The following is a 12,485-nucleotide window of genomic DNA, read 5'->3' as shown; positions in this document are numbered from 1 at the left end:
GCATTAGAAGGAGAGACACCCAGAGAGAGATATTAAGGTTATTACTACCTGTTAGTAGTTTCTCTGCCTGTCTGCAGCCAGGTTGTGACTTAGAAGCCGCTCACTCAGTGCTGTTGGGGCTGGGACTGTGTACATACATTTGATAAGGAAGTCTTTCTGGTATGAGGGGGCGTGGCTAAAGAGGCCGGCTTATGGTGCAACGTTCTGCAAAACATGATTTTTTGTGCAAAATCTATAACGATTTGAGCATGGAAAAAAAGGAAATACAGGATATTAATGAGGACAAAATCTATGAAAATTTATGATATTGGGAGTGAAGTTTAGAGATTTAATTATGGCCCTTATTAAAGAAGCTACCCTGGAACGTTTATGCCCAAGTGCTGTCTGCGATTATTGGGAGTTACAGTCTTGGGCTGCAGCTGTTTCAGCTGCCATCATTAGAATGTATGTCCCAGTTCCTGCCTAAGATTAGGACCCCCAGATCTGTGCATTATTATCGGTTCATTATGGTAAATAAAAGCCCAAGTTAAGTCACCATCTGTACTTTTAAATAATATCTAGCGCTAACTATATATATAAAAATATAATTTTTTTCTGGAGTGCTGTGAGGGGGTTCATGCCGTGAGGGGGTGTGGAATGGGAGGATTTGTGCGTTACTAATAAATGTGGGACGTTGTCATTTAAATGGATGAATGTGGTTATTGTTATATTATTATGTGCAAACAATAGCCGGTTCTTTACACTCTGCGGGTTTCCTTTTAATTCCCTGTGATAACAATGATCCATCTAGCACAGTAAGATTGATCCACCATTCGCGCACCACCATTCGTACATACTGGAGTATGTACATTATAATCCTTAACCCCTTAATGACCACTGGTGTACAAGTAGGGTTTCCAGATCCGATATGCCTGGATACACATCACTTCTACCTGCTGACAGGCAGCACATGAAAAGTACTGCCCTGCACTAATGCACATCCATCCTCTAATCAAGGACACAACTATAGTCTAATTTATTTTAATTAAACAATGTACCTGCAGCAAGATATGAATTCCACATACTAAAAGGAGGAGCCTGTGACTTATCTATACTTCAGTAGTAGCATATGAAGTCTCTATACCTTAGGGTAATCAGTATTTAGACCAGTTTAAGAAATCATGAAATCAGGGATTGACTCCTCTACCCTTACTTGTAAAGTTTCTAAAGTTAATGGACTTGTCCAGCCAAGTGTCTGCATCAGGCCCTTAGCAGAGCAGGAAGTATCTTGACCAATCAGGAGCCAGTCATTCTGGTCTATGGAGTCTGATTGTTACTCAGGAGGAGTTTGTGGAGTAAGACATGTATTACCCAGCTGCGGTTCCACTTATCACAAAGAATGATTTGAGCGTCTCAATAAGCTGACCGTGACTGCTGTCAGTTTATTACACAGTATAGTGAATTGTGCAGTGATTTGCAGTGATGTTTCACATCTCGGGGCAAAATCTGATCTCTATTAAAGCTTGGTGCCTGGCGTTTGCATACCAAAAGTATGATATGGACCGGTCTGATACAGAACATGTGTAAGTAAAAAAAATCTTCCGTTAAAGAGATCTGGGGGGGGCAGCGTATAAATGTGTAATTGCTGAATTTTGTTGCAGTTATAACCCATTCTGAGCAGGCAGAATGGGTGCAGGGTGCAGCGTTGTTGGTCGATAGCCGGTGGCTGCTGTGTGATTGATATCATCGAGGTTCTAAATTAGCTGTAATGGAACTGCCATTTCCCAGTTGGGTTTTTCAATTGATATTTTCTCTTTTTTTTGCATCTACAAATCAGTGTCTATTTACATTCGATGTCCCTTCCACACATTTACAACCACAAACATTGTGCAAAATGAATCTGTGACTTATCTGAACCACAACAGGTGACAAATTTCACATAAATCAGAGCTGTCCGAGTCAGGGCCGGACTGGGAAAAAAATTTGGCCCGGACATTTTTTTATCACAGCGGCCCACTAAGAAAGGGGCGGGGCAGAGAGGGTGTGTTTTGTCATCACCAATGACAAACACGCCCCCTCTGAAAGTGAGCCTGTTGGTTCAATGCTCTTCCAGGGCAGACCATGCGCAGAGCTCTGCTAAAGATCTCTAGCATGAGAAAAAAGCCCTGTATTTGTTCTGCACAGTGCAAGCAAATTTAATAACATGCTTGCACTGTGTTTCCTTGCAACTTGTCTCTGGTGTCTCTATAAATGGATACCAGGAGACAAAAGGGCCAGGAAAGAGCATTGTGCATGTGTTTGGAGCCTGCTTGTGGGATTGCGTGTGTGTAGAGTGAGCTGATTGTGGTGAGGTATTATGTAATAAGGTCGGTTTTAGTCGTGTGGTGTTTGTGGTGTAATGTAATGCATATGTGGCTAGGGGCTGTAGAGAATGTGTGTATAGGGGATGTAGCAAGAGTGTGCATACAGGCTATAGTGTGTGTATAGGTGATGTAGTGTTTGTAGAGAGTGTGTGTTTAGGAGTGTAGTATGTGTTTGCTTACAAGGAATATAGTGTGTGTATAGGGGATCCAGAGTGTGTATGTTAGGAGTGTAGTGTAGTGTGTGTGTGTGTGTGTGTGTGTGTGTGTGTGTGTGTATAATATATATATAGAGAGAAATATGTTTGGAAGTATTGTGTATGTGTGTGGTGCAGTGTGTCGGGGGGGGGGGTTCTGTGTGTATGTGAGGGGTGCAGTATGTGAGGGTGCTGTGGTGCTGTGTGTGATTGATTTGTGTGAGGGTGCTGTGTGATATGGGTGATTGATTTGTGTGAGGGTGCTGTGTGTGATGTTTGTGTGAGGGTGCTGTGTGTGATGTGTGTGGGTGCTGTGTGTGTGTGTGTGTGTGGGTGCTGTGTGTGATGTGTGTGTGAGGGTGCTGTGTGTGAGATTGCTGTGTGTGATGTGTGTGAGAGTGCTGTGTGATGTGTATGAGAGTGCTGAGTGTTAAAGTGCTGTGGATGATGTGTGTGAGAGTGCTGAGTGTTAAAGTACTGTGGATGATGTGTGTGAGAGTGCTGTGTGATGTGTATGAGAGTGCTGAGTGTGAAAGTGCTGTGGATGATGTGTGTGATGTGTTTGAGAGTGCTGTGTTTGAGAGTGCTGAGTGTGAGAGTGCTGTGTATACATGTTAGAAGGGATTGTGTGTGTTGGGGGGGTAAATAAAAACAAAAAAAAAGTAGGCATTATGTCCCCCCCTCCCTTCTTACCTTTTAGCCTGGGAGAGGGGGACCGGCACTGTGGTACCTGGGAGGGGGGTTCAGTCACTCGCACAGCATCCCTGGTGGTCCAGTGGGTGAGTGAACTCTAGCCTGCGAGCTAGACTTCACTCTCGCGAGATCCGGTCGTTGCCATGGCAATGCGCCAGATCTCGCGAGAGGAACCCGGCAGAGCTGCAAGATAGAGCTCCGCCAGGTCCTCTCCCTCCCAAGCCGCAGGTCTATTTAAGTGGGCCGGTGAGGGAGATCTTTGATCTCCTCACCGGCCCTTCATGGCAAACAGCGGGGCCGGCGCTCGGATAGTGCCGGCCCTGCACAGACCCGCAGGGGAGATCATGGGACCTCCCCTGCCGGCCTCGGCCCATGGCCACCACGGCCCACCGGGCATTTGCCCGATGGCCAGTCCGGGCCTGGTCCGAGTTAAAGCGGCACTGTCATGTCGAACTTGCCTTTCCTCAATCTCTTCCTCTTCTCCCCCTCTCTCGGGATCTGTTATTCTTTTCTTCCTGTCTTCTTTAGTTTTCTTTAAAATCATAAGACAAAGTAGGGACTCTTTGCCTTATGGAGGATTCCTCCGCTTGACCAGCTCTGACCAGCAGAGGAGCAAAGTGTGCTTCATTTCCGTTGGTCAGAGACATTTTCCCATAATTCTTACCTTTCCTCTGTGATCTTGCGATGCTTCCTGTCATTTTAGGCGAAACTGACGAATTGCGTTCTAACTGAATGAGAACAGTATGTCCGTTTGTTTTAGAACGCAATTTGGAACTTTGTTTGTATCGGGTGGGGGCCATAATGGACAATCTGCTGCCTAGAGTTCTGAACTGGCTACTGTCAATTCTGTGTAAAATTAAGGGTCTGGACCAGACAGCCAATGGTAGCACAGCTTATGCATCCGTGCTGCCTATGCAAACTAGTCTTTTCTTAACAGTTTTTGGTTGGAGTAACCCTTTAACTAATCAAGGCATTGATCATTAACTAAATGCATTCATTCCCTATTCACAGTAGATGGGTTCTAAATACTGCAATTTACAAGGTGAAAGGGATTCCAGTTTGTCTGTTTTAGATGAGAAATACCTGGTTTATAATTAATAATATGATTTGTGCCTATTAGACGTATCTTCGTTATACATCCAGACACAGTATATTTTCTAATGCATCGTTTCTCTTTATTACAGGGTACAAGTGGAATTCTACGTCAATGAAAACACATTTAAAGAGAGACTCAAACTCTTCTTCATCAAAAACCAAAGATCAAGTGAGTTCCCCCATCGCTGCCGTGTAATATTATTTGGTGACACAGAGGGGGCAGTAGCTGGCTTTAGAGATTAATCAATATAGTTAATTATAGTCCATTTTATTCCTTTGCTTTTGTGTTTAGAAGTTACTACATCATGGTAATTGTAGTTGTACGGTAACATGCGATTTACCTTGCGTGCAACACTTATAAAAGTAATGAGTGTCTAGCCTTGGACCCCTAGCTGCCACAGGACTATATTTCCCAGAATTCTGTGGCAGAGGAGCAAGGTTGGATTTACCTGACTGTCACTTACCTGATTCCAGCGCAGGTGCCCCTCGGTGCTGGCTCAGGCTCTGCCTCCGCGGCACACGCATTAAGACTTCCTTCATAGGAAAGCATTGTATAATGCTTTCCTATGGGGCTTTGGGTGACGCTGTATGTCCTCATCCATAGCGCGAGGATGTCCAGCGTCAGGCAACTAGAAATCGCCTAACCACCAGGAGATCCCTCTAGGGGTTGTCTGGTCAAGAGCCACTAGAGGTGATGGTAACCCTCCAAGGCAATTATACCAGTTTATCAAAAACGGCAATAATTATCATTGCGGGGTTAAAGGACCTGGGATGCTGCACCCAGACTACTTCAATGAGCTGATGGGGTCTGGGTGCCTATAGTGTCCCTTTACGAATGACAAAACAGATTGTATAATATCTGGGGTCTGCCTATTGAGCACCTCCGGTGTGATCCTCCCCCCCTCCCTCCTGTTATATTGAGCAAACCAAGAGGTAATGCTCCCACTGCCAAAAGCCACTTTAAATATTAAAGAGAAATTGTCGCCCAATGTTTGATCGAAAATGTATATGATGTTGTATTAGCTCTTTAAACACACCATGCTGTTTTATCTTCGTATATTAAAATCAAAACAATTTCAAAGTGTCATAATCTGAAAAGTCGTGGAAAACAGGAATAATCTCAAGCAGTAAAATATAACTTGTGTCTGTCCCACTTCTAGAACTCTGCAGTTAGATCTGGTGGTCAGTGTCCCCGTATCATGACAAACTAGTAGGGGGCTTCATTCCTTCTAGCAGATTGACTCATCCACTACAACACATGTGGTGACAACACCACATCGCAGGGAACTGAACACCGAATTAAAACAGTTAGGCTAGATGTAGCCTGAACTTTGCAAATCGGTACTCGATTCGCTCACGTTTTGTTGTTTATTGGATAAACCCAGAGTGTAGTACGTAGTTTATTGTTAAACAGCCTGTTGGTGCCGAGGACAAACTGTCCTTACCAGAACATTAATTCTGGAAACATACTGCCATCTAGTGGTTCTGTGTTACAATAGCAATGCTTTTCCTGTACAGACAGAATACAGAATATTTGCTCAGTCCGCGGCATTGCCTTTCTATTATAGATACATTGTGATATGAAAAGCATCGCTTGCCCCGATAGCTGCTTATGCCATAGGTTCATACAGATCATCAAACCGTTTCTTTTGCAAAAGGCATAAAATTGTATTCTAGAATTATGCTTAGTTTAACCCCTTAAGGACACATGACATGTCTGACATGTCATGATTCCCTTTTATTCCAGAAGTTTGGTCCTTAAGGGGTTAAACATACACTCCACTGCTCCCCACAAATAAAATCACTGTTTAGTAGATATACCACTAATGAAACATATATTTTTATTTATTTTTTAAAGGTGATGGATTTACATTTATTTATTTATTTTTATTTTTAACCAAGATTACTACATAACTATTTATAGATGTATCTACTAATAGTTGTGAGCAGGTCAGTCTGATGGAGGAATTTGCTTTCCTGAATAATTCTACATTTAAATAGAATATAAAAGTAATTCCTGCTTGAGAATTGGAAAACCAATCTGCGTAGGTTAAGAGCTCATTCCTCGCATTTTAATCATTTTGGTCTGAGAACGCTCTTTATATGTCTACCTTTACGGCACCTTTTTTTGAGACAAGTCCTTCCCGATCACGGTAATGTGTGACTATCGGTGATTACAACACTTCTATATTTTTAAGGTTTATAGTGTATTGATCTTTGTTTATACAAGTAGTAGATGGGGTAGAATTTAAATGGAGAAAGATGCCTTCTCAATAACCTGTCCTGCATTTTGGATAACGTTTCTAATAAAATGACGCCTTGGTTCCTAATTCTTAGATAGACTATACAGGACTCCGCTACAGTTCCTAAAGTTATGGGCAGTTCAGCTGGAATGCTGGGAATCTAAGCTGATTTACATTAAATGCCCAACCGTGCCTTGTACGATGTATTGTAGTGAATGGAAACACAAATGTCAAAACCTAGGCCAAAGCCGCTACATTGGAAAAATTCACGTTGCGGCTATTTCTAGCCTAAATTTCACAATCCTCCACTTTCGTTTCCTCCCCATTCCCTGTTTAGTGATGATATTGTTGTGTGCGTGTTAATACACAGATGATTTAATCAATGAGACAGAGAGGATGATTGCCATGTCTCTGTGTAAGCATTAAGTTTTCCAGTGACAAAGTAAACGGTTTATATTATGGATCTATTGACGTACAGAAGGTGCAATGCATTCAGGGCTATTTAATTACTCCTAACACTTGGCTAAATATAAAGCTTCCTGGCTGCTAGTTGTGTCAATAAAAACTATTAATTTCTCGGTCCGAGAAATCCGTATTACTTTAGATTTGCAAACTGTCAGATTCAATCAGGTTTATTCTCAAAACACCAAGTTTAAAAATGTAGGTAAAAATAGTGAAGATGAGCTGGAGAAATTTTCCAAATTGTGTATTTTTGACAAAATTTAGCAATTTGCAATACGACCGCCAACCTTCTCAAAGCAAGAATCCTGGAATCCAGTGAAAATAGCGGGCACTCGTAAGGTAGAAAGTGCCGGCCATGAATGTGATTGTGAGAAATGGACATTCTGTATCTGTTTGTTTGCGCTCTGATAGAATATACAGGGTTGTTCGTTTTATGACCTTTGTCCTCTTTTTTTGTTGCAGGCCTCAGAATACGTCTTTTCAATTTCTCCTTGAAGCTCCTCTCCTGCTTGTTGTACATTGTGCGCGTTTTACTGGACGACCCAACAGAAGGCATTGGATGGTAAGGCTGTGTTATGTTCTTGTTTTTTCTCAGCAAATACGAACATTTTGCAGCTACAGGTCGAACACTGGCTCATTTAAGTTTGTAAAATGCGAGCAAGGTCTGCCAACATAGGATAACATTAAAGGGGAACCAGCATGAATTATTAACTTAGCTTTTGATATAGTGCAGCATATAGTTTGTTACAGAGTTATAATGTTCATATCCCTAGAGTGTAAAAGATTTTTGGATTGGCTAATTGCCCCCCTCCAGCGTGAGCCGCTGTGTTCCCGGAGCAGTTGGTCTGTGTAACGGTTTGGATCAGTGGCCGCAGCCTGATTATGTGCAGCTTAAAGGAGGGAACCGACCCTGAATCACTGACAATAAAGATACTGGGGGCAATAGCCAGAACTTTGCAAAGTTGCTAATTTTGTTACAACGTACACAAATCACATTTATTCTGGAAAGCTCTTACACTGGAATTCTTGTCCATTGTAGAAGTGGTTGATTTTGGACCAGCACATGATTCACTGATGTCCAAAATGTTCTACGTATAATAACGATATATGTATATGTAAGGATGCTTTTTAGCCGGGTAGTGTTAGACGACCTTGTAGGCCAGGCTTCCCCAAACTCTGGTGCTCCAGATGTTGCTGAACTACACCTCCCATGATTCTCAGCCTATTTCATTTATAGAATCATGGGAGTTGTAGTTCAGCAATATCTGGAGGGCCGGAGTTTGGGGAAGCCTGCTGTAGGCAAATGAAAGCCAGTGCAGGAAATTTATTAGATGAGCCTAAAACATTGGTATCTCCAGCTGTTCCAGGACTACCACACCCATAATGCATTTCCAGCCTTAAAGCATCATGGAAGTTGTAGATTCACAGCAGTCCAGGATCTCCCATTTGATCAGCCCTGGTGCAGAGCTTCTAGTCCTAGTCTTTCGTTCATGGGGGTTACTTTTAGTTTCAGAGGGCAGGGGTGGAGAGCGTCCTAACATATGGTTAAATGGCATTTTGAGTTTCAGAGGGCAGGGGTGGAGAGCGTCCCAACATTTGGTTAAATAGCATTTTCGGTTACTGCTTTTTTTGGTATTTGTAAAGGAACCAACACTCCTTTCTGTAAGCACACCGTCTGCTAACACAACAGGTCAAATCCACCTCGCAACTCAGAACCGCAGATGCTGACTATCTCTCAACACACGTACCTAGTTAGTGGTGGCTTTGCATATTTTAATAAATTGCCTTTCTGCATGATTATTAAGTAATTAAATGCCGCTGTAATGGCAGGTCTGAAATAAAACCGATTGAATTAGTGAGGTCTCTGGTGAGGAAGCATAAAACCAATTAATACTGACTTGCCCATACATTAATGGTATAAAGTTTCATAAACAGATCCCCGTGAGGGATGCTGTACGCTATAAATGGGGGTTATACAGGAATTTGGGGCACATTAACATTCCCAGCGCCTTGGGCAGACACATTAAAACGTCTTCGTTATAAATCAACCTAAAGGGGAGATTCAGAAAAGTCTTACTGGGAGAAAAATTAAGCAAATTTAGAAAGTGGGGCAGTCACCAGGGAAACTGTTAGGATGTTTTACTTCATTCATTTGTTTCCATAGTAACTGCGCCACTTTTAATGTTATACATTTTTGTTTTTGCCAGTTTTATAAATATCCCTTATTGAGCTGAAATATGAAGTATATGGATTCCGAGCATCTGGGGGAAAAAAGCTTAATCAATTTATGTCAAATGAATTATTCAACAGAAATTGAATCATTTGGAAGTACAATTGTGCAAATTGCAAAGATAAACAATAATTGAATGGACAGTATGTTTCTTGACTTTCGTTAATTGTTTTCAAGAATATATCATTTTTTTTTTTTTTTTTATTCTTTATTTTTGTGTGCAGCAGGGTATAACAGGCTTGCAAAGCCCCAACATTCAAATAAAACATTTGAAGTCATACTATTTGTAACAACGTTGTGGCACATAGGATACATGCACAATTTTTTAAAAGGTTATAAGAAACATATGCAGGTACATAGCCAGTATAATTTTAATGACCAATTTAGGAGTGCAATAGAGAAGACCAACAATATAATAAGCTCAAAACATACGGTTGGGGCATGTAATCCTGCTTTCTGGGGGCTGACTGTGATATACCAGAAGTGTGAAGCACCAGACGGCAGGTTGTGGCTTAAACTAGATTTACACCTCCATCATTCTGTAGTAACCGGTCTCTGGTGTCGGAGGTGGGTGAGATGCTAGAGCCTGGCTTAGGGCCAGGTAAATCCTGTGCATATCTGACCAGTGGTTTGGGCAGTTGGGCCACTAAAAATAAAACGGAGAAAGGTCCAGAAATAAAAGTCTAACCAACTTAGAACCGCAGTGTGTGTGTAAGTCCCGTGCAATGAGGGAGGAAAGTTCTTGTCACCTACTCTCTACCTCAGGTAGTTACTGTAGTGTATGCCGCGGGTGTTGCTTTCTTCGGGATGCATGGTGTGATCATGGTCGGGTCCCAGCAATGAGTCACTGATGTTGTTGCTTGGGTGCTAGGTCGTTGTAGTGAGTCCCCTGGCAGGCCCAGTTTGGTGAGGAGTGCAGGTGCTTCGGAGATATCAGTGATGGAGTGTACCGCGTCAACCTATCTCACTTGTAAGGCTTGCGGAGCTTTCCAGATGTATTCCTTGTCGTGGCTGCGTAGCAGGGCTGTGAGGGGTTGTAGTATTTTGCGCCATTGTAGTGTCTCGCCAGAGAGATCCACAAAGAAAGAGAGAGCCGTGTTCTCAAAATTGAGCAAGGTAATCCCCTTAAGCGCCACTTGTACCAGCGCCTTGTCTGTACCGCTGCAGAACCGCAGATTCATCAGGTCTCTGGGAGCAGATTCAGGTGCTCTCTTGGGTTTCGGAACCCGGGAGATGCCGTCCAGGTTTATATGTCTAGACTGCTTTGGCCCCAGTAAGTGAGCCATGAGCCACCGGATGAGATGTGGGAGCTCTGCCGTGGGTATGCCTTCCGGTATTCCCCGGATTTTCAAATTATTGCGGCATCTCAAGTCTTCCAGCAAGGCAAATCGGAATTCAGTGGCTGCTTTTCATTTGGTAAGCGTTTGGAGGTCTAGCTGGAGCTGAGCTATAGTTTGAGTGTGCTTCTCAGAAGTTACTTCGACTGCACCATGCGGCCTACCAGACCCGTGATGTCAGTGCGAAGCAGGGCCACATCCGCCTGTATGGACCTCTGGAGGGCCCCAAGCATGTTCTCGAGCATTTCTGCCATCACTGGTCTGGGGTCACCGGTCTTCGGCTTAGGTTGAGGCTGTGTCAGTCCGCCTCCATCTTCCGAGTTGGCAGCCATCTTGGGTCCATATTCGCCATGCGCTTAACGGAGAAGATCTCCAATATTCATGCCTGGCTTTGGTCTTTCAGGATTCAGCTTCTTGGTTTTCCTGCGAATCCTGCCCATGGTCGTTGGGGTTATGGGGCTGCAGTATTTAGACTTGAAAATTATGTATTTTCGCTGAGTTTTTGTATATTAGCCCGGAGCTTATCAATCGTGCGTCTGCTCAGGTCAGTTGCCCGGCTCCGCCACCCTCTTCCAGAATATTTTTATGGTGAGTGCAGTTAGAGCTGTAATATCTGTACCTCCAACAAGTTCTCCTCCCCATAAACCCCAGTCAGTACAAACCGGATTATTAGTGAAAACTGCAGGGAATTCAAATTAAATTATTATTATTATTTATAAAGCGCCAACAACTTCTGCAGCGCTGTACAATGGGATTCCAAGTGAATTTCAAGATGTAGGCTAAAAGAGACCAATTGGTCAATCCTGTTTTCAATACACCTATTTTGACCATTTTAATTTAGAATTCCTGACAAATCTCCCTTTAGAAAATAACCATGAATGAGGGCTATCCGATATTGGCAGAGTGTTTTTATTATAGATTTTGGATTTTATGCATATATGACATAATTATACAATATAAAATGTAATGTAAATAAAATAATTAATATGTTGAGTGTTTTCTCGTATTCTCCTAGCTGGGGATGTGTAAAACAGAACTACACAGAGCGGAAATATCCAGATATAAGCTGGTAAGTATGACCAGACCCAACAAGACGACACCTGAAATTTGGGCTAAATTAATCCCATGCCTTTATTAACCCCTTAAGGACACGTGACATGTGTGACATGTCATGATTCCCTTTTATTCCAGAAGTTTGGTCCTTAAGGGGTTAAGAGGTGCGAGCGTTCTTACAATTCTGTTAACGATGTTTCATTAACGGAGATGAGTGATTGTGATAATTCCACATTTAAGAATCAAATTGTGTAAAGGAGCAGATTTTGTGTTCTCCGTAATTAACGTAAACCGAATGAGACACCAATAATTATTTTCCTAAAGCAATCCCTGTAAACAGATATTTCAGATATTCATTAGAAGAGAGGAACAGGCAGGTAAAGGTGACCCATTAAATCCACTGTGTGCTTTACATGAGTTATACGTTTAATATAATTTGAAGCAGAGCTTATGTGTGTCTAGCAAAACTCCCCGAACGTCTGGCTTCCCAATATGTAGACTATAGCCCTGGCACTAATATAACTGTCACCTCTTATTTCAGCCGCGTTAGATGAACGTTATACATTTTTGTTAATATCAAAACCATACCTCTGTATATATAAAAAAACAAGAAGTCGATTTGTAGTGTTTTAGAAGTGTTATGGGGGTTTATAGTTTTAATCACCGAACTGCGGTGAATTGAAATCTGAATTGTAAAATTGTCAAGTTGTGACTTTAGCAGAAGAGGAGAACTTTTTCAATGTTTAGTGAATAAATCCCTTTTTGTTTTATTTTCGTTGCACAGGGATCCCATCCTGTGGGTGGACAGAAGGATGCCTCTGTGGGCTATCCAGGTG

General features: G+C 42.4%; 1 protein-coding gene across 4 annotated transcripts in view; it reads left to right on the top strand.

Annotated features, from left to right (window-relative positions):
• KCNT1 (potassium sodium-activated channel subfamily T member 1) overlaps positions 1–12,485 on the top strand; it is a 257,835-nt gene that overhangs the window by 163,014 nt on the left and 82,336 nt on the right. For all 4 annotated transcript variants that reach the window (XM_063432887.1, XM_063432889.1, XM_063432890.1 and 1 more), the window contains 4 exons: positions 4,414–4,493; positions 7,492–7,591; positions 11,612–11,665; positions 12,434–12,482. In XM_063432887.1, the coding sequence (XP_063288957.1) occupies positions 4,414–4,493; positions 7,492–7,591; positions 11,612–11,665; positions 12,434–12,482 (283 nt within the window). The remainder of the gene's footprint in view (positions 1–4,413; positions 4,494–7,491; positions 7,592–11,611; positions 11,666–12,433; positions 12,483–12,485) is intronic.

This window comes from Pelobates fuscus, chromosome 9, assembly GCF_036172605.1.
Source record: "Pelobates fuscus isolate aPelFus1 chromosome 9, aPelFus1.pri, whole genome shotgun sequence".
Classification (NCBI taxonomy): Eukaryota; Metazoa; Chordata; class Amphibia; order Anura; family Pelobatidae; genus Pelobates; species Pelobates fuscus.
The sequence above is the reverse complement of the archived record's forward strand: the minus strand, read 5'-3'. Positions and strand labels throughout refer to the sequence as shown.